The sequence below is a fragment of the Mus caroli genome, chromosome 5, assembly GCF_900094665.2.
Source record: "Mus caroli chromosome 5, CAROLI_EIJ_v1.1, whole genome shotgun sequence".
NCBI classification, from domain to species: domain Eukaryota; kingdom Metazoa; phylum Chordata; class Mammalia; order Rodentia; family Muridae; genus Mus; species Mus caroli.
Window position 1 is genome coordinate 3,507,261 of NC_034574.1, and position 23,682 is coordinate 3,530,942.

The window sequence follows — 23,682 nt, forward strand, 5'->3', positions numbered from 1 at the left end:
TTCCCAGTACATTACATTTGCAGTTTGCTTCTTTGCTTTCTTAACTACATTGAAATATGGAAGAATCCTATTTGTCTAATACTATGAATAGTATAGGATAAAAGAACATCTGATTTAGAACATATTCACAATGAATGAGGTATCCCACAGATATTGGGGTTATGGTCTATCCTGAAGATATCAAGCTATACACAGACCATAAAATTGAAATATCATGTCTTTGAACTGCTATGGCTCTGACAGAAAGACAGCAAAGGCACTGAAAATAAAATGTTTACTTGATGGGTTGTTCACCTGACAACTGTGTGCAAAGGGTAGCTTTTGGTGAATCACCCTATCCCGGGATGACTATATTGCTGAACCACTTTACAACATTTTGATTTTTGTCTTTAGACTTCAAAGTACTTTTAAATGGCATCAGCAATTTACTCAGATTTACCAAACACAATAAGAGAATGTTACCTTGAGAGTATATGGCATCATAGAATGAGTTGGGTGAGTACCTTCTCAAACTATTTTGTGGAATAGTTTGAGGAGCATTGGAATTAGGTCTTCTTTGAAGTTCTGATAGAACTCTGCACTAAACCCATCTGGTCCTGGGCTTTTTTTGGTTGGGAGACTATTAATAACTCCTTCTATTTCTTTAGGGGATATGGGGCTGTTTAGATCTTTAATCTGATCATGATTTAACTTTGGAACCTGGTATCTGTCTAGAAAATTGTCCATTTCATTCAGGTTTTCCAGTTTCACTGAGTATAGCTTTTTGGAGCACATGGTTCCCAATGAAGGAGCCAGAGAATACCCAGGGAGCTGAAAGAGACTGGAGCCCCATAGGAGGAACATCAATATGAACAAACCAGTAACCTCAGAGCTTCTTGGAACTATACCACCAATAAAAGAAAACACATGGTGGAACTTGTGACTCTAGCTGTATACGTAGAAGAGGATAGCCTAGTCGGTCATCAATGGGAGGAGAGGCCCTTGGTCCTGTGAAGGTTCTATGCCCCAGTATAGGGTAATGCCAGGACCAGGAATGGGAGTGTGTGGGTTGGGGAGCAGGGAGAGGGGGGAGGATATAGGGGATTTTCAGAGAGAAAACTAGGAAAGGGGATAACATTTGAAATGTAAATAAAGAAAATATCTAATAAAATAAATAAATAAATAAATAAAAATAAAAGAGAGAGTATATGGCAGCTATTTTATATTAGTATACAAAATTTCCATGATATAAAAATGATATGGAATCTAAACAAAGCACTTGAATGGAGGGAATGAACTGAACATGACACTACAGACGTGTGTGCTCTCCCAGCTTAATCTAATTAGTGATAACATGGTGTTATCATGGTGTTAGAAAACTCTGATTCTCCTGCTCAGACAGACTCCCATAATACAGGTGATAAGGACTAAACTTGGTAGTGAATCCATAACCAATAAATGCTGTTGGGTAGTTGTGTATGTTTGTACATCTGGGAAGAGTTACTTTTGATTACTTCAAGGGTTTCACTAAACAGTTGATCACAAAATTAGATAACAGGTTAGAAGTTGGACAGAGGATGGGTACCTGAAACATTTCTCTAATTATAACTTGACACAGACACTAGGGTAGAGTACACTGCCGAGTTATGTTCCTGCTAATAGAGGTGTGATGAGGGAAGGAGAAATAAAAATTCAAAAATACTATTTTATATTAGATTAAATCTTGTTGGACAGGAAAGGTTGGTATTGATGTGGTTCAGGAACAAGCACAGCTTACCATGATGATACATACCAAAGATAATCCCAGAACTTTGGATGCAAAAGCAGGAAGATGGGCAGTCTGATTCTAATTGGAATAAGAAACTGGGAAATGAAAAAGAAGAGAAGAAGCAGAAGGAGGAAGAGGAGGAGGAGGAGGAAGAGGAGGAGAAAGAAGAAGAAGAAGAGGAGGAGGAGGAGGAGGAGGAGGAGGAGGAAAGAAATAACCATGAAAGACCAGTTCAAAGTAAACTGGTCTTAGCACAACTAGCACCACAATCTAGCAAATGAGGGTTCATGTAGCTATCCTAAATGAAATAGAGACAAAACACTTAAAATTAATAAATAATTCATGATACTTAAGAGAAATCTCAAATTAATTCTCATAGCATTGGTAATATTTGTATTTCCTAGAGTTGAGTCCTTTTCAGAATTGTTATTTAAATAAAAATTAATTTTTAATTAAAATCTCTTCAATGTTCACATTACAATAATTATACATATACTGAAATTGAGTTTATACTGTCTGAGAATACATTCTGAAAACTATACTTTGTTAGAGCATTAGAAATTATTGGATTATATTTTAAAGAAAAAAGTGAGGCAACTAATATCTATATTATAGATCAGCAATAAATACATCTGTAGAATTTTTAAACGATATTTATTTTGAGTTTGAGGAAACAGATTTATTTGGTAACACTCAAGTGTTAAGAAAAGTCTAAGAAATCCAACTGTTTAAATATATACTATAAATATATACAATAACAAATAAAACATTAAATGTACTATAGCCCAACAGTGTAAAATACAGAATATTTTCACATCACTTTGTACTTGATTTTAGTCCTTATATTTTGGAACATTTTGTTTGTTATAAATACATGACCGGTAATCTTACACCATTAAGCATTTTATTGAAAAAAATATTATTGCATTGAACTACAGCCTAAGTAATTTATTGACTAACCTAAAAAAGGCTGCTTGGCATGTAGAGTAGTGCAATTCACTAACCACAGTATAATCAAAATTGCTTTGAACGAGAATAGAAAAGAAGATTGACTTACACCATACTGAAGAGCATCATTTTGTTTCATTTATTTGGGGATTCAATAAGGTGAGAATTTGCTGTAAACATCTACACAACCAACTTACATAACTATTTTTTTTTAAAACCTCTCACCCATTAAAGCCAATGACTACTTTGCACAGGATTAGAAATCTTTTCTTGAAGTTGATTGTCTCAAGATATGATTAGTTTTATAAAGAAAATACTGCAATACATTTTTTAAAATTTTTTCAACAAAGATTTAAATGTACAACTTAAGAATAAACAGTATATTAGGAATACAGACAAACACATGTACATATGCACTCTTACATGTTAGCTACATTTTTCCTGATTTCCTGGATTTTGTCTATGTTTCTACCGATTGACTTGATCTTGCTATATAAGAGAGATGGTAAGTCACAAAAATAAGGAATGATTTTGAGAAAGGCATTAAAAAATTGGCCTGGAATCGTTTCTTCTCATATATAGCTTCAGAGAATGAGAAAGACCCTCTACCTTATCTCTCTGTTATTGGCTTATTCTAAAACTAATCCATTCGGCCATTGCTTCCACTTTTAATACAGCTTAAGCCACCAAAGTACATACAATTCTCTCTCTCATCATCAACTATCCACCTAATAGAAGAAGTGGATAATATTTTTGCTGGAACAAGATGATAACCTTTGAAAATCCTCTGACCCACACGTATTGACAGGAGAGCTCATTCTAAAATCCTCATCCTACTGAAGTGGTTCTTGTCTGAGCACACTTGCATTTCCCTGGCTCCTGAATGAAGCTGCTCAGCTACTGCTTTTTAATAACGTTCCTGTCCATGAACAAGAGAACATTCCACTGTAGTTCATTCATCCAATTCCAGGAGCCTAACTGGAGCCTCTTCCTTAGCTTGGCTGAGGCAGAAAATAGTTAGATCATTACCCCACATAAGTAGACTAGCTGCATACACTGATGTGTGAGATGTAGGTCTTTAAATTGTGGTTTTAGAAAGTTGAACCTGACAAGTCCATGTTTTTCTTCAGAATATTTGACAATCATCCTTAAAAATCATAGAGAATATTTTTAGGAAAAGATGTAGAGTTGTACTGTGGTTTTACACTTTCGTCAGTGTTATCCCAGCAGCATCTTAGACAGTCACCTCTACTAACATCCAGGAGGATGATTTCATTTTTTTCTATTTAGAATCCTGGAATACTTGTAGCATTCCAGTACTCCTGACTGCCGACCTTGTCTATATCTCTACTTACTGTATGAAATGGCTTGAGGAGCAGGGTGGGTTTGCTTAAAAATTCACTAGATTTTTAAATGCTTAGAAAATTGTGTTGCTGTTGTCCTTGCTACTACAGGAAAAAAAAAATTCATTCACAAAGACAATCAGACCTTGTAATAGGATCCTGAGAAATCTGACCGATTAAATATTTTCTTCAATGGGAGTCTATTACAGTATTGGTTCTTTTAAAATACATTTCTATCCAGTGGTGGCAGAATCTCCATTAAGACCTGACAGAGACCATCAAGGGTTGGCACTGTAAAATCCATTGTCTGTGAGAAAGAAATTTCAGATCTTTCTGAAAAATGTCTCCCTACAGCATGATGGGGAGACAATGCCTTGGATTTTCTTTGTAAATCATTCTCTACTGTCTAATCATTTCTCATATTTCATTATTTATAATATGTATAAAAGAGAACTTAAAAGCATATTAGGGGAAAGATTTTATAGACCCATTGCATTTTTTTCTTTGAAAAAAGTAAAAAAAGTAAATATTACTCATTTGGTAGATCACCATGAACTCACTGAGGCCATAGAATGGTGGATTGATTTTGAATCTTCAAGGATAAAATATATAGATATATCTGTGTGTTAATGTGCACAAATATCACCATGTGCATACATATTTTATAGTCTTTCTCAACAGTATTTCTTACCAATTTAGTCTTTGTTCTTGGATACATACAAAAGAAAGCCCAATGACTAGGTGAAAAAAGTACACTCACCAAACGCTTATCCCATAAATTTACCATTTAATAGAAAATTGCCCAAAACTATTATCACATAATTTAAAGGATGTGATAAAATATGATCTATCAGGTTTGATTTTAATGAGTCTAATTTAGAATTCAAAATACACTTAGAATTCTTTCTACTTCAGTTTTTCCAAGCATGTGTTTCTCTAAAGGTAATATAGAACTGAAATGCTGACTGGATATAGCCTGCATGCTGACTTCATAGATCACGTGGAATGGAGCTTTTAGTTGTACCTTTACTTGATTTGATGCCACACATTACACCTGTGACCTTCAAGTACAAGTTATTTTTGTTTAAGTGGCAATACCTTCTTGCTATTGTATGAGGTAGGATAGCCAGTGAGCACTTTCATCATTGCTAATGCAGGATGGAGTAGACATTTCCAAACAACCGCTTACACTGATCTAAGAGATCAGTAGAAGAGGCGATGATTTAACCATCAGACAGACTAGATTGTCTCCAAGGCAATTTAAAAATTAATCAAGTGCTCTATTTGTTCTGTATTAAGACTTTTCGTGATGAAAATCATCTTATCTTGAATTTTTTTCATCTTTTGAATCTGATAGAGGAACTAAGTATCCACAATATATTTTGATTTGGGAGGGGGGAAGTGTTAAGGCATTATGTACATATACAATAATGTTTCCATTCATGTTCTTTTAAGTATGATTTATTCCAAATGCACTCATTATAATAGTTACTTTTATGGAGCTATATGCAAGTTACATTTGAGTATATGCTTTTTAAATTTGTTTTACAAGCTTGCTACGTTTTATATTAATGCTGTTTGACTATCAATATCTACCATCCATTCAGTGAAAGAGCAAAACAACAACAGTTACAACACAATATTAGATATTTTATACTTTTTAACAACCCAAAGTAATACTAAAACAGAAAATACCCTTGAAATGGAAAAGGAGTCTTGCAGATATTCAAGCTCATGTTTTGGTTTTGTTGATACATGATATATTAATCAACTCTCATGGATAAAAGAAAATGTGCCAAACAAAATGACAAACCACTTGGGAGTGTAAATAATTCCTGTGGTTTTTGATCTCTCTCTCTCTCTCTCTCTCTCTCTCTCTCTCTCTCTCTCTCTTTCTCTCTCTCTCTTTTTCTCTCTCTCTCTCTCTCTCTCTCTCTCTCTCTCTCTCTTTCTCTCTCTCTCTTTTTCATTTAAAATAGATTAGACTTTGCTAGTCCTATATTTCAATATAAGCCCCTATATATAAAATGTTTGGTGTTACTTTGGTAAGTACATTTATTCTTTATGTTACTATTTTAAATTTATTTATTTATGTATTTATTTATTTCCTTTCTGTTTGTCTTTTCAGCAGCAAATGTACCTTTTATACCATGTGTAAATAATCAGCTATTTAAACTTCTCTATTTCATTGAGCACATGAGGAATGCAAATATTGATCTCTACAGATGTGAGGGATGAGAAACAATGAGATATGTGTTTCACCCATCTGAAATGAAATACATGTATTCAGAAAATGTAGCTGCCTTTTTCCAAGGATGAGTGAACAAGTTTTACCCACCCAGAGGCCAAAGTTTACAATGCCATCTCATTATTAGGTATAGGATACATCCTGGTCTATTATCCTACTTTTCAGAAGGCTGTAGTTACAGGAGATATAAGTATACATATACTTATAATTACAAGGATATTAAGTTATACATCAAATAGATGATAGTTTATAAGTAATATAAGAAGTATAAATTCTATTGGCCAGGAAGACTTTCAAATGAATATTTGATTATGTGGATGATAATCTCTTTTACTATCATGAAATTCATCCTTTCTAAGCTTGGTGTTTCTTATTCCTGAACACAATGAAATTTCTATGGAGTAAAGTAAATAAAACTTGATTTTTTTAATGTGTGTTCTTGTAATGTTTGAAGGAATTACCAATATGTGTAAAATGTTATTCTATGGATATTTTATTTCTGATTATTAAAAACTAATAGTATCTTTTGTATGCTTTCTAACATAAAATTTAAACATTCTTAATTCCTAATCCTAGTGATTCTTACAAGGTTATCTTGATATAGTTACATATGAAGTGAAGCAAAATGATCTTCCACAGAATTTCTACACTTTTAACATTAGTTGTGTAGTTGTTTTCAGCTTGTATCCATCAGAATATTTCTTAATATCTCTTAAGTGCTATGAGAAATGTGTTAACAGACAATATGATTAGTACCATAGCCAAATTTAACAATAGGGGTCCTTCTTAATCATTCATTTTTACTGACACTTTATTATTATTTGAAAAATAAAACTGAAATTCACATTCATTCAGAGCTTATTCATCAAACATGTTAAACATAAGGTATTTTACGTTTTCTTTGTAATATTTATATTATACCAGAATGTTTCCTCTTACTAGTTTATAGCACTAATTCACAACTCATCTCAAAGCATTGTTTAATATTTTCCAGCACTTTTTCTCGTACATTATTTTAATTTGCCTTATTACTTTGTCAGAAAAAGAAGTTCTTTAAAATGCTCCCATTTCAATACTGATAATTCAGTTTATGAATTAGTTACATTTGGAATTGGCACCATAGTTTTAAACATTTTAATAACAAGAGAGATGATGTTACTGCATTGGCTTACAACTAGCAGCAATTGCTGTTGTTTATTCATAAGACTGGCTGTAATAACTATTAGTTCAAGTGTACTGCCATATTTAAAGCCTCCTTCACACTATTTAACTGTTGCATCTGGCTAGAGCAAGAGTGATGGTAAAGATCTTGACCTTGCAGCACTGGTTGGATTAAAGGATTCAAGTGGAAAATAGAAGTGGTGGCTGGGTTTAAATGAGGACCAAACAATGTGGGAATAAATGCTGCAGAAGGCAGGGGCTGCAATGTCATGTGTGATGGGTGGAAGGGCGCAGCTGCGACTAAATGTAGAGGATGACCCAGGAAAGTAGGGTGTCCAGGGATAATGGTTGGGGCAATGGTTGAAAATGAAATAGGAGTAAAATGTGGCTGGGACAGAGGATGGAGATGAGCTATAGGGAGGGGACTGCTGTGAGAACTTATGGAAGCAGAAACAGCAAAATGCTGTAGAAATGTGTGGTGGATGGTGGTGATGGATGTGTGCTGGTGCACTGGAACTGTCTGCACAGCTGAGGCAGGAGAGAAGGCAGTGGGCCCTGTAGCAGGCAACACTCGGAGATGCCTCGACAGGAGCTGCTTCTGCACGTGCTGCTGGGCTTGGAGCTGGAGACGCTTGTACTTATCTATCTCATCAGGAGAAAATGTTATGGGCTGTTGAATTAAAGGGGGTGACAGAGATTTATGACACACTTCTAATTCATCTTCCATTTTGTCATGCTTCTGCACAGCTCTGTCATAGTAAGAGTTTATATTCCCCTCTACATGATTTACAGACATGCTTACATCCTCTAAGTCTAGATTTATCTGGTCCTCTTTGGTCTCTGTGGAATCAGTTACGCCAGTATATCTATTAGACGAAAAAGCACCAAGGAAATCATTTGGTACTGGGTCATAGCTTTGAAGAAAAGGTTGGACTTCAATAACTGAAGATTTAGATTTCTCTTTTGTTGTCTGGTTATTTTTTCTGCTTAAAGACTGAGAGTCTGTCACTAAACCATTTATGCCTTTGGAAAGATAGTTGTCACATTCAGTGTCTGTCAAAATAGTTGAATTAATTTTTTGTAAGTTTTTGCCTTTGTCATTATCAGAAGTTTTATGAACCTTGTTACCTTTCTCATTTTTTCTTTTGCCTATGTGTTGTCTCTTTTTTGAGAAAGGCAATACCGTTCTGCTACAGCATGATGGTCCAGGTGGTGTTGTGCATTGAATTTGTGAATGAGTGTGAGATTCTTTTAGACAACTGTTTGAGGACATCTCAAACTCCATTGATTGCTCCTGACACTTCTTGGCTTTCACTCTTTCCAAAAGACCCTTGGCAGTAAGGGATGGCCCTTCTCCAACAGCAATGTTTGACTGTGTGGCTTCTGAAGGGCCGCCTCTACAGCTTCTTAGATGGTAATTGGCAGTGCTCGAGTTACATTGTCTGCACTTAACTTTTCCCACATCACCAATGTGAAGGCTGGCTAAAGATTTTTGGCTTTTGTTGTTTTTATTTAAGCAGTAAGCTCTCCGTCTCAAATAAGATTTCAATTTGTTGTGCTGAGATTCCTGGCCATTAAAGGTTTTCCCACCATTACCATCGATTGAAACCCGAGAGCCAGAATCACAACGGAAAATTCCTGGGGGGTTGGGCTCTGCAAATTGTTGATTTTTACCCAGTTTATACCTTTCTCTGCAGTGGCAGTCTCTGTGTTTTGATCGTTTTTTAGTTTTAAATGAATCTGATATTTTACCATTCTTGTCTCTCTGTGCTTCTGACTGAGGACAGTTGCTGCTTAGAGGCACATCAGCCATGTAGAGGCAATTGTGCTTTCTGTGTTTCCACGTGTGTCTTTCAACAGAGTCACATTCTCTTTTACAAAAGCAGAGCATATGACTGCTGTTACTCCCCTTGGACCTATGACTTGTACACATGTTTCTCCAGCTGGACACGTTTCTAGAAGATTCATCCACAGTTCTGGGATGGGCTTTCAGAGGTGACACTGGAGAATATCTCTCATAACTTAGCTTCCCACTTGTAGAAGCTCTTCTGGCCATGCTGATGTTGCAGGTATTTAAGCTTATACCTCTATCCTTCCCATACTCACTGTGATTCCCTGATGTGTAAGGACTCAAATTCCAGGTATGTTGATTTTCTTCTTCAAACTCTGACTGTAGACTACAGGGATTTAGCTTATGGATTTTAGTCCTTGAGATGTGAGGAGAGAAAGACAGACCCTCAAGGGCATTATTGCAAACTGTCCTTTTGCAACTTTGCCAATGGATGTTTGATGGTTCCATCAATTCAATATCATCATTATTGTTTCCTAAACCATCCTTTAGAGACAGCTTAAGGTAAGCAGGCACTTCAGGACTTTTCATTTCCAAGTCTTGTAGACTAGCATGTTCACTTACACTGGAGTCAGAGTCATCATAGTCCAGATTGTATTTTCGCTGGAACTTTTCCCAATCTGGGTTAGCTACAATCATCTTTGGTTTCAGAGATTGATTATCTTGGGTCAATTTTTCTTGTTCTTTAATTAAATCTGTGACTTGGCTCTCTTGTTTTGTCTTTATTTCTAAAGCCTTTTTCTCCAACTCTGTTTGTACATTCTCTGAGTTACACTCATCTTTTGTGTTGCGAGACAGTTTGAAATCAAAATATAAAGGATTACAGCCATAAGATATGCAAGGTTCTGTTCTGGTAAAGAAGAGAAGTTCTGTAGGCCACTGTAGAGTAGTGTGACCATCCTTGCTCTGTACATGGAGGAAAGGCAATGGTTTGGATTTCAGATCATGTGAACAATCTTCTCTGCAATGTCTTTGAACATTTTTGCTAACCCTTTCTGATTCATCTGAAGACTTTGCTCTGGCCTCCATTCTTGAGTTAGGAATTCGATGTGCTTGAGTCTTCTTTTCACTTGGTCCTGAAGGCAAAAACTCATCCAGACATTCACACCACCTACTATCACTGTGCTTGTAAATGTTTAGTGGACTGGAAGATTCATTTGCTTGGCATGGGTGATTAGTACAGTTTTCTGAAGTATCCTTCAGTGCATTTCTAATTTCTTTCTCTCTGCTGGAAAAAGTACAGTCTCTCTCTGAAACACGGAAGTGAGACTTAGAGAAAGCCATGTGAGTGCCTGCTGCATCTTTCAGTCTCCCATTAATAGATTCATGTTTGTTTTGTGAAATTTTAGAGTTCATCGAGGAGGTGTTTAAAAAACCCTCCAGATTGCTTGCTGAAAGGACAGCTCCTTCCTTCATAAGGTCTGCATCATCGCTTGCAAGCCGGCCACACTTGCAGTTCTCCACTGTTCGTTTGACTTTATAGGTGGGTGACTTGCTACAATCATGTGTATCGTCTGTGTTCTCGCTGAAAACTGAGGCAGAGGATTCTAATTTTAGATAGGCTTTTTTTGAAAATGAAAATGAAACTCCTGTCCTGTGGTTTGCATTGCTAAGGTCTGAAGATGTTTGTGTTATCATATTCCCAAACAAGTGTCGCCTATCTGATTGTAGCTGGTGTCGGTTTGGCATGGCTGATCGCTGCTTATCCATGCTACTTCTGGGCACATTCTTTCCCTTGAAAAGGGCACTTTTCATGCAGGATACCTTTCTGCCATTCTTAACAGGGAAAATTCCCTGCTGGAGCTGCTTTTCCATGGCTATCCTTGGGGTTTTGTACGCTGGTCCATTTCCAGAAACACTGTAAATAGGGTAAATATTTAAATGAGTAGGACATTAGCATTGGAATCAAATCTATATGCAAACATTTCATAGTATTTCTACACTGAGGTGTTTAAATATTCATTGGTGAACATTATTTTCTACAAAATGACTATTTTATCATGCATGTACAAGTCACTATAACTGCTATAGAGTGGCTACATCTGAAAGGCTCTGCTTAATTTTGTTATTTAGAAATTTAAAAAGCAGTAACAAACTATTATACGGTAAAGCTGCAAAACAAAATAAAATAGTCGATTTGCATCACAATACATTCCTTAGAACCTATGATTCTTTGAAATTCAGATTTAACATGTTTAGTAGTCTTACAATGAGCATATTCATATTAGGTAAGAAATTGAAATTTGCAAAGTGTAAAATTAGTTTTAAGTTGATTTTCAGCTTCTTTAGTGTTCAATATTCACTCCTTTAAAAGTCTTTTGAGTTTACGTCTGTTGAAACAAGGTAGTTAGTCATTATTCTTGTCAACAGCTAATGAATACAGAGTAAGCAGCTGAAGAGTTCAGGTAGCATCTGCATCCCTGAGACTTTACAATAGTGTCTCTTGCTTCTTACCTCCAAAGCAACCTATGTCAACTGTGCATGCTTTGTCTTTTGAGGGCTTTTCAATATTGCTGATTTGGCTGAGGATCATTAAGGAGTCAAGCAGAGAGCAGAAAATAAACAAACACAGATAGAACGTTTTATATTAAAATAGTTTTCACACCTTGTCTTTTCACACTTTTCCTTATACAGTGATGTTGATGCTGATGCTGGAAAGACAATGCTACAACATCAGTTTCCCAAGTGCTTATTTGAAGTGCCATTATTGTCATCTTTACTATGTGCCTGGAGGCACATTTAACTTTTTCTTTCTACTTTATATTTCATTATTAGTTGTCTTTTGTTTCTTGGCTACAAATATTAAAACCTGTATCTTTAAAACATATTCCTTAAATTCTGAAGGACTAATTGTGTTCTAAATACCTATCCCCACAGCCATACAAAAGTGTAGTTTTCAATCTCCCCCAAAAATATTCTTTTTGTAACTGATGGGTACTATTTCAGAAGTCCACATGTGAGCAAACTGGAGATCCTAAGTGACTATGGGGTACTATCTCAACCTGATACATCTACAACAAGATTCCTACACACAGAGACAATCAGAGTAGGGTATAGAACTGTAGGATCAGGGCAAAGAAGGAGGATCAAGGAAAGTGCTGTGGGATAGTGTCTTCTAGACACTATAGAAAAACTGGAGCCATGAAATCTTAGCAATATCGATGCATAAATCAGACATGTATAATGACACCAGTTGACATGTCAACACAAATGGAGAAAAGTCCATAAGGCCCTATGACTAGATGAAGAGATACAGGCAATCAAAGGCTTCTGAAAAGAGGAGAATTGGTTTTCTGAAAGGAAGACTCCCCTGACGTGTTATCCAACTTCAAGTCATTAGCTCTACAACCTGAGTACCGAGGAACAGCACTTAATGGAAAAGATATGTGTATTAGTACCCTCGTGCTTGGAGTCTGTCTCGTAGTTAACAAGTAATTGTTGGTATTCAAGTTTTACTTTGCTGACAGCATTTCTTTTTTACAGTATTACAATGGGTTATTTTCTCTGCCCTTACAAATTTTAAATTACAAATGGTAATTTCAGCCATTGCTTATTACACAGTTATCTGAGACTATCTGTTCCCAGGAATGAATGGGTAAAGCTTGGCATTGATAGTGAATCCCATTGTTGTGGAGAAATCAAATTTAGGGATTTTAGAAAACAGTGACTTGTCCTTAATTGTTTCATAATGAGAACTACTCTTTCTTCCCCTCTCATAACAATTTTCTTCTTTTAATAATCTCACCATGCTTTTCAAAAACTGTACCTTAGTTGTATTTATTATCACTCACGGGAGAAGTATTGAAACACAAAGTATAGGCTACTGAATGCTATTTCAGCACAAAGAAAATAACCAAATGCTTGTATTGAAGTGTTACTGGAGCTTGGACACAGAAGGACTAGGAACGACTACAATGTAACTGAATTTTGTCTTGGTGAAAAGGACATAACTTTCCACATGCCTGCCACATTTTTCATTAAGCAGCATATATGCTACCTAATTATAAAATTTGCTTCTTCTGGAAAATCAAATATTTTCCAGTCATTGGTATTATACTCACAGAAAGTACTGAAATTTTAATGGGAGAACATTAGCGAAAAAATAAATATTTTAGTATTTCTAAATTATGTTTCATCCAAATTTAAAGTAAATAGTTACTTTGAGGATGTAAATATGTGTATGGGGGTGGGTACTCTATTATATACCTTGGGATATCAAATACACACACACACACACACATATACACATACACATGTGTATGCATGCACTGTGAAATTGTTGCTATGATGAATCTCATTGCCATATTGAACACAACACATAATTTCCTGTGTGTGTTTATATTTGTATTAAAAATACCTTAAAATCCTTCTTCTTAGCAAATTTCAGATACAGAACATAATAATTATTACTATGTATAGTCTTTAAACTCTACATCCCCAAACTCACCCTTCTCTAATTTTTTATGGTTTATGCACTTGTGTTTTCATTACCTTCTCTGTAACTACCTTTAGTTTCTATGATTTGGAAATAATTATATTCATTTGTAATACCTAGAAAGACAAGGACCTAAGAGTTTAACTATTTAACTTGTACTATTGTGCTGTACAACCCACTACTGTCTGCAATTCCTGAAGCAAAGTAATATGATAAATACACAAATTGTCTCCTATGGGTAAAGGTATATCGTTCAAATAGAAACAAAAATACATACCAAAATAGAATGATTTTTGTTGTGTTGTATTCTGATTCTTATATGTGCAACTCCTGTTTTCAGAATCAACATCACTAACATTTCTCGAATTTTGCAAAAACACCCATAAGTATATGCCATACTTAAGTATTGACATAAAAGTTTATGTTCTGAAAGTGAGTACCTTCAAACTCAATAAATGCTTTTATTGGAGACCCTATATGAGTGAAGCTATCAAAGAGACGATCAAAACTGCCTGCCCAATATGAAACACATCTCCAGTTTTCTTCCAATATTTGTTAATTGCCTGGATTCAAATATTCTCAGCATCACTAATTGACCTTTTCTACATGGGAGAATAATATTATTTGGCTCATTCTAAGTGGACAGTGTCAATTTCTATAGCACTAAGTGTAAGGTGCTGGAAGTCAGATGTTAATAAATAGGACAAGATATATCAAGAAAAAATACAAAATACTCATGAAACATCTTCATAACATGACTAGATTTTATAGGTTCTTTGGAAAACGTAGGGAAATGGACAACACACAAGTTGTCTAGGAAGGGAAGCATGACATTTTTAACAGTCATATTGGTTTTAATTTTTATGAATCAATCTTGCTGAAACAAAGAAAATATTTTATAATTCTAAGTGACGATTATTAAGGTATGAGGCTATTTAAGCAAATAGAGTAGTTGGTAAGCAATAGTAAGGAAGAAATAATGTTCATGATTTGAAATTCTGTATTTAGCAGACTGAACATTTGTCTTTTTTGTAACAGTGAGGCATATTATGGCCTATAGAGTGGCTATATTTGAGTTTGTTTGGTATATAAGGTTTGGTGATGGATACACTAACTCAATAGAGCAGACATTTTAATCTAGAAGTCCTTACCAGGCAACCCCAGAAATTTAGAAATTTATCAACAGGAACATCATCATTATTAGCCATCCCATTGTTCTCTGAGAAAATCATGCCTCACTGGCACCATCACAAAGATTCCTCTGGTCCTTTCTGGTTATTCCATCGTGGGGAAGAAGAAATGTGCATGTGCAGTTACTTTCATAGTAAAGACAAGAAAAATAATGCTTATGAGGGTAGCTCAGGTTCGCTGATGAACAAGGCGATTCTAGTCTGGCCTGTGAAGACCTTTATTTAGAAAGTCTTTCTTCCCTATCTATTATTATTTGGCTTACTGAATCCTGTAACTAATCATGCAGGAACTGGAATGTGATCTCCATGACTTCTTACATGCTACATTAATGAACACAGGAATTTGTGTTCTAAGTTCTGTTTCAGTAGGTCTGATTTATTATTAATCTATTATTGTGCTCAAATGACATAAGTCCCTTGTTGTTTAGACTGGTAAGTACCCAATATTCTTCTCTGATTGTGTGGATCCTCCCAGGATAAGTCTCTTTATAGTAACTTCATTTCTGTATACTTGTAGTATAATACCTCTTAATGCTCCTTTATCTTACATTTAAATTTTTAAATATGGTTTATATATCTGATATTATATAACATATTCTATACATATTATATATGTACATACTGTAAAATGGTCACTATTTCATTCATAATTAACCAAAATTGTAAATATTTTCTAAACATCAATTTTGTAGTCTAATAGTTTATGGTAGTATAACTAAACCATTCACTTTTGTTATTGCATATTGAGTTCCATTTAAGCAACAGGAATTTAAATTCTGGCAGAGCTACAGATTCCACAATTCACCAGGTTGCTGTCAACCACATTAATTAGCTATGTTACTATTATGCATTATGATTCATATTAGCACAATTCACAATCTGCAATGTTAATTGCATTTCAGGTAACAACTTTGAATCATTCAGTGGCTGCAAGCTTTTTTTAAACTGTCATTTTTCAGTTACAAGTATGTATTAATGTAATGTGTGTTATGGTATAATTATCAATTAAAATGACATTGTGCAGTACATTTAACCACATTAATTATATTTTGTTTGTCTGCCAGACAAGGATAGCATCATTTATTCTAGAGTTAAGTGTGTACAAGGGAATACACAGGACATGTATTATCCACCCCAAAGGTGCATTATTATTTACAGTTTTAAAGCTATCATTGTAGAAGCCTGAGACAGAACAGTGTTTGAAAGACATAACAGTGCAATTTCATATACTAATCCAAAAGAGTTAGAACAGTACACACAATATTTGCTCGAGATCAAGCCAGTCAAATTCCCAGCAGAGACTGGGGAGCTGATCATGACTTGTCCCTCCTATTTGGGAGCTATTTCCAACTGATGGCTGCTGGGATCAGAAGAGTCAGTTTTCTTCAGAGATGTGAGTCCCATCCTTGTTTCAGTAGATGAGAAGATGGTCCCACACATCCACATACAGTCAGCACTAAATAGTAAGTATTTAATTACAGATGTGTACATTTAGATGTATACATGAACTTGGTAAGGAAATGTGGTAGGAGACAGAGGAATTGGATGGGAAGGAATGGAGGTTGGAATTGCAATATAAATACTATAATATAAACATATGCATGTATGAATATTAAATATTTTAAAGTTATCTTTATAAAACAAATTACTGAGGAATTGTGTCAGTACAAATTAAGCTAGACCAGATGCCGGTTTATTACAATTGTTTCCTGGATCACTTCATTAAGCAGGGTAATAAGTTAACTGCATTGGGAAGAAAAAAACTGAAAGGAGAAAGTTATTAATTTACAAACCATTAACAACTAAAACTTTCCCTTCAAACATATTTGTTGATTGGTGTTAATTTTATATTGTTGCAGAGAACAAAGTAGATTCATTACTGAAATTCCCCACGAGACAGGAGATGCATTCTGGACCATCCAAGCCCCTCTGTGTCTTACCATTCAGACTGTTGCCGCAGCTCAGCCAGCTGATGGAGTCGCTTAAGTGCTTTTTCTTGTTTCTTCTCATCTTTCCATGATTTAGAAGCTACATTTCGAGCAAATTCGCGATGCTTTAATTCTTTCAATCTCTGTATAAAAGAAAAAATGAGAAGAGTACTATAAATAAGTAAAACAGGCTTTTCTGTCTATAAGAGTCTTAAACATTGTCCTGACAGCAAGGGTGTCTTTTGGGACAAGGAGAGGACAAGCTTTTCTAGCAGTTCTTCTCTACTCCAGATACTTTTAGCAGTTAATGTAGTTGTGCACTAAGTTGCTCTTCAAAGTTGGTCAAAGTCACCTGCAGGGTGCTGCAAAACTGGGACCCAGTCCTTGGTTGAGTCACTCTACACACACAGCTGAATCATCTGTGTGTCTGGGAAATCAAAAAATGCAATTAATGTGCAAAGAAAGGGAAGGCCAAAGCTTTTCGCTCTCTCCATAAAGAAGATGCTGATTAAATAAAATGAGGCAAATGAACTCCTGTCAGCAAATTGCTTCTATTACCAACTACTAGTTCTATGGGAGATTTTAATTTTTTTTTTTTAGTTGGAGGTATATACCAAATTAAGAGCAGGATGCGAAAAAGAAAAAAAATTAAATGAAATAGAATTTAAACACAGTATAGTGGTGAGGGGTGGGGAACAGATCTGGAGGAGGATAAAGTCTGGACTATCAAAAAGAATTAAAGAATTAAAAAATTTATAAAAAAAAGTAAAGAATACAATAACAAAGATCACTAGTCCCCAAGTGCAGCTAAATGTCAGGGCTGTGATGATCATGAATGAGTTGGTCAGTCAGAAGTAGAAAATGACATTTATAATCTTGCCATTCCTGGTGTTTATGCTTCCTCAGACCCTACTTGCTCTATAATCGATGGTTATTGAAGACTTGGCTTATAAGAAAGCCCTCTTGGAAAGTGAGTTCCAGGACAGCCAGAGCTATACAGAGAAACCCTGTCTCGAAAAACCAAAAAAAAAAAAAAAAAAAAAAAGAAAGCCCTTTTGGAAATGTTCTTGCTTACTTTAAGAGGACATAGAACATTCACTTCAACTGTGTTGAAGAGAGAAGCTGGCTCTTTTCAATGTAGATGGGTGTTTTACTCTTGGTTAATAAATGTAATAAAAATTATTCCATATTTACTTGTATAATTTAGAAAATTGATTGATTAATTGATACTTCACCTCCCATGATTGCAGTAGTATTTGAAAATTTGGTGTATACTTGTTTCCTCTGTTAGTTCCAAAATTCTGGGAAAATTCCATTTTGTAAATAGAGAAATAATTATATCTCCAGGCAGTCTTATTTTTCCATGAAAAATGCTTTAAGTTATTTACTGTTACAGAGCCAAATCTTCACTATAGCCCTAGATTATAAAGCATATGGAATCTGAGGATGTATAAGTATCAGGAATGAGGATCTTATAAACTTCGCTTCCTACTTCTGCCTGACCAAGACTATCTACTTATTTGTGCTCACAACCCTGGTGTTTAGCTGCACTTGCAACCAGTGATCTTTTATGTTGCTAGATTTTTTTTCTTTTCTGAAAAAAAAAAAAAAGTACAAATCAATTCCTTTCTCTTCCACAAAGACATATAAGTGAACTGGTATTATTTGTAAGAAAATTAGCTCTGATCTCTATTTACACATCACCTTTCAGAACTATGAATGTTTGCCAGTAGGAATGAAACTACAGGTTAGTTCCAGCTTTATTTCTCCATAAACTATAACTCAAGTTCTGGTATCCTCAGCAATAGAGTTTTCCTGTTGAGTTCTAGAGGATAACCAATCACAATGGCAATAAACTGTAATCTGGGGAGTATATGAATCCTTGCTGGCTGTCATTGCACTTTTTATTTGCTAATGTGTGGTGATTCCTGGGAGCACTGTTTTTCTACCCTATTATGGATTAATCCCACTTACACATTTTTTAAAATGTGTAATATGTGCTTATTTTAGTAAGTTCTACAGTTTTTTTCTTGGAACTTTTTCAAACAGTCTTGAATGTTTGTTACCCCTCTTCTACATTCATTATCTTGGGATTAATTCATCTAAGTAGCTTGTAGTCAGCCATTCTTTTATTCCTTGCTTTTATTGTGTATTAGGCAGATCAAATGCCAGGGCTCATCACAGAGAGGGGCAGAAATCATTATAAGAACCAGAAGCAGAGGCTGATGACAACTACAAAGAACTTGGTGGACAAAGAAGAATTCCCAGAGTTTTGGTAGAACACCAAGACTTAGACAAGCTTACATTAGATAAAATACAAGCATGGAGGTATGAGGTAGACATGAATTTCCAGCTCTAGCCAGAGTTATTGAAAGTTGATGGTTACTGGAAAGGGAGAATCAGTTTACTTTAAAAGTGATTCCTAATAGGTAGACTGTGCTCTTATGGAAGGTCCAACACCACAGATATTGGTAAATTATAAATTGTACATGGTCACCGTTTTTTTATTGAAGAGGAAATGAAGTTGGGTGAGTAGAAAGAGGATGGAATTTAATATGATAAAAATACATTGTAGTATGAAACTGTAAAAGATTAATAACAATATTATTAAAAAGAATGCAATGAATGGACTTTAGAATTTCAAGATAATATTGAGATAAAGATCTATATCAAAGAAATTATCTTTTTGTAAATGTAAAATATGCACATATTCAGATATGCAAAATGGAAATAACTTGTTACCAGCAGTCATAAAATAGAAATGGTAATAGGTAACATGAAGTAACGATGAAAATTATGTAAGACATATGTATGTCAAAGAACAACATAAAAGAACTGTAGTGGTGTATAATTTTCCTGTGTGTTTTTTTTTTTTTTTTTACACTGCTAGATGTTTTGTGGTTTACAGAAAATATATAAATAAAACAAATAGTAGTGGTCTTAACCTGGTTTTGGTAAGAAGGGTGAAATACCAAAGTACTGTTAAAATGTTTCTTTGTTACAAAGCAATATATTACCAATCAAGAGAATACTGGAAATTTAATTATACAGAAATTATTAAATTAATAAATTGAAATTTTTTAATGCAATGGACCAGAAAGGAGATAAAATATATTGTCAGATATATTTAATTGAAAGGAAGAAAGAAAAAATACTAAAAAGCAGAGCAAAACAAATGAGAAAATTGTAAAAGAAATTGCAAGATAGCAGGAATTCAAAAGTATCAACAACAAATTAAGCAAACTAAAAAGCAAAATGAAAAGGAATAGAATATCAATTAAAAAGTGAGCTCTTATATAAAAATATAGCAATATTCATTTATAAAGAGAATGATATTTCAGCCACATAAATGAAGATCACTGTTCATTGGGAATAAACCTGGAAAACAATGGCAAAATCTATTCTATTTCAACCAAATGTGGAATTAAAAATAGCTTTTGCCCTAGAAGTTGAGTATGGAATGGTGTTTATCAGAGTCCGGAAAGTGTTTGTGTGGTGGTTTAAATAAAAATGCCCCATATAAATTCATATGTGTGAAGGCTTAGTTACCGGGGAGTGGCTCTACTTAGAAGGATTAGCTGTTGTGACCCTGTGGTAGGTAGGATTTTATTGGTGGAAGAGTGCCATTGGAATGCAGCTTTAAGGTTTCAGGAGTTCAAGCAAGGCTCAGTGTTTCTATGTCTGTCTTTGTCTCTGTCTCTCTCTCTCTCTTCCTGTTGCTTGTGGATTCAGTTGTAGAATTCTCAGCTACTTCTCCAGTATCATGTCTGCCAGCAGGCTGCCATTTTTCACACCATGATAACAATAGAGTAAACCTCTGTAAACGAAAGCAAACCCCAATCAAACTCTTTCCTGTGCAATGGCTGTCAAGAGTCTCAGTGTGTCTTCCCTGCAATAGAACACTAAGAATCCTGGGTAAAGTTTAGGATGAAAGCTTCAACAATAGGTATAAGAAACGATTAGATAAACTGGACGTGGTGGCACACGCCTTTAATCCTAGCACTCAGGAGGCAGAGGCAGGCAGATTTCTGAGTTCAAAGCCAGCCAGGTCTACAAAGTGAGTTCCAGGACAGCCAGGGCTATACAGAGAAACACTGTCTCAAAAAAACAAAGAAACAAAACAAACAAACAAATGAAACAAAAAAAAAGGAAGGAAGGAAGGAAGGAAGGAAGGAAGGAAGGAAGGAAGGAAGGAAGGAAGGAAGAAAGAAAGAAAGAAAGAAAGAANAAGGAAGGAAGGAAGGAAGGAAGGAAGGAAGGAAGAAAGAAAGAAAGAAAGAAAGAAAGAAAGAAAGAAAGAAAGAAAGAAAGAAAGAAAGAAAGATTGATTTCTGTTTTATAGTAAAATGACTGTAGATAACAGCATTTGATCATTTCAAAAAGGTCAAAAAAAGAACTTTGAAAAATTCACATAAGGAATGATAAGTGTTTAAGGAGATAAATACCTTTAACATTATTTGAACATTGCTTTATACACAAGTATCACACTGCATAGATGGCAATTAATATGGATAATTTTGTGTCTTATATAACAGGTTATAAATAAACTTTAAAGAAGCAAGAGTCAATTGAAGGTCTGCTATAACATTAAACCTTAAATATAAATATACAAGATCTTCAAAATGGCTCAGCAGGTAAAAGCATTTGCTATATACCATAAGGATCTGAATCTCATACTAATTGATTTATTCAATAAAAAGAGGGTTTTTTGTTTGTTTGTTTGTTTTTTGCTGCTGGGTACATTGACCAGTCATATCAGAAATCAAAGTTTCCCAGTTTTGTATTTAGAATGCTCCTAGTTTCCATCATCATGATATTTATTTAAGCCATATAACCAAAATTGTCAGTAACCACCTCAAGGTAAGGAAAGTAAATTATATTCTGTTCTTTGACAGCATCCAATGTATTCAATCATGGAAACAACATTTACATTCATGTCAGTAAAGTGGGTTATAGTTTAATTTCAAAGAGTAGAAAGAACTTAATTACTATTCAAAACAGGCATGAAAGTACACAAGTTTTTATCTTTTTGTAGTCTGGATGATAAACAGAGAGGTCAGGTACTAATAGAAAATACTTTGCTTTCTTACTCTTTTAATGAGAAACACAGAAGACAAGAAAATAAATTAATCAACATTATAAGTTTTAGCTGCTTCTATCAATACCCTTGACTTTAATTACAAATAAGAACAAGGTGTTAATATACTGAAAAATATAATGTTTATTTTTACTACACCATACTGACAATAAAGAAATCTTTGATTAGTTCAATTCATACCAGCTCCCTGGCACTCCTCCTTTTTGTGGACATGTAGTATAATTTACTATGAAATTAGTGTATATTCTAACATAAAATGTAGTATATAGTCTAATGTTATACTATATAGTGCAATGTAATAGGATGTCATAAAGTATGAAATTAGAACAACAGAGTAATCGGCAGCAGATCTGCATGCTGGAGAACTCACACACTCTGAGAGCTTCCTGTTCCCTTCAAGAAGAATTAAACCTATTACAAACCCGCTCCCAATAAAGCCACTAAAAATATTATTTCTTCAAGCAAGGTCAACTTTTCAGTAAGAGTTAATAAGAGTTCAATATTCATTTTTATGTTTAAAATTCATTATATTTCCTGTCTTGTGAGATGGAACCCATGAATCCATGTGTGACACTGTCTATGTGGTCAATAGCCTGAAGTTAAATAGGACAGGGGCTCTGATGGAAAACCTACTACTTTTTTTTTTTTTTTGCTAAATGAATATAGCAATAAAATGATACTTGATAATATATTGTAACACAACTCATCAATCAGTGCATTGTTCAGCTCTCATTAGAGATGCTTCCTAGTGAAGTAGATGGTAATTTGCAACTGGAAAATTTACAGGAAATAAGAGACTCCTAAATATTTAACCCTAAATTTGATATCTCCATCACACCACTCTGCTGGAGGTTCATGTATCTATCTAGAAGAGGAGGTGGAAAGATTGTAAGACCCAGAGGTGATAGATCACATCAAGAAAATTGTTTTCAAAACATAACAGGGCAGATGCACATATAAACTACAGACACTATGATAGCACACACAAGTTCTGTACCATGTAAGCCTCACAAAATCCCAACACAGAGACAAATCACACACACAGGGGCATGCCTAACCAAGAATCACACACACAGTTTCATGCCTAACCAAGAAGCTATTTAGAATTCTCTCTCCTAGATTTTAGGAGTGAGAAAATCAGAAAATCTGTTTTCTTCAATGTAGTGACACTGGGTATATCAGCCACACTCCAAGAGAGGCCCATTCTTTGGAGTAGTCAGCCAACAAACTGAATTCTATATTGTTTGTTGCTTTATTTGCTTGCTTCTTTGTTCTTAGAGAAAGGGAGAACATGAAGTTGGATGGGTAAGGAACGTGATAGACTCAGAGAGGAGCTGGAGAGAGAAAGAAAATCATAAGAACAAAATATATTATATGTACTGGTTAGTTTTGTGTCAACTTGACACAGCTAGAGTTATCACAGAGAAAGGAGCTTCAGTTGAGGAAATGCCTCCATGAGATCCAGCTGTAAGGCATTTTCTCAATTAGTGATCAAGGAGGAAAGGCCCCTTGTGGGTGGGACCATCTCTGGGCTGGCAGTCTTGGGTTCTATAAGAGAGCACACTGAGCAAGCCAGGGGAAGCAAGCCAGTAAGGAACATCCCTCCATGGCTTCTGCATCAGCTCCTGCTTCCTGACCTGCTTGAGTTCTAGTCCTGACTTCCTTGGTGATGAACAGCAATGTGGAAATGTAAGCTGAATAAACCCTTTCCTCCCCAATTTGCTTCTTGGTCATG

General features: G+C 35.0%; 1 protein-coding gene across 1 annotated transcript in view; it reads right to left on the reverse strand.

Moving 5' to 3' along the window:
• Window positions 1-7,508: 7,508 nt before the first annotated feature.
• Znf804b (zinc finger protein 804B) overlaps window positions 7,509-23,682 on the reverse strand; it is a 542,692-nt gene continuing 526,518 nt past the window's right edge. Inside the window, exons 3-4 of the mRNA XM_021163875.2 lie at window positions 16,862-16,992; window positions 7,509-11,154 (exon numbers count right to left, since the gene is read on the reverse strand). Coding sequence (XP_021019534.1) covers window positions 7,509-11,154; window positions 16,862-16,992 — 3,777 coding nt within the window. The remainder of the gene's footprint in view (window positions 11,155-16,861; window positions 16,993-23,682) is intronic.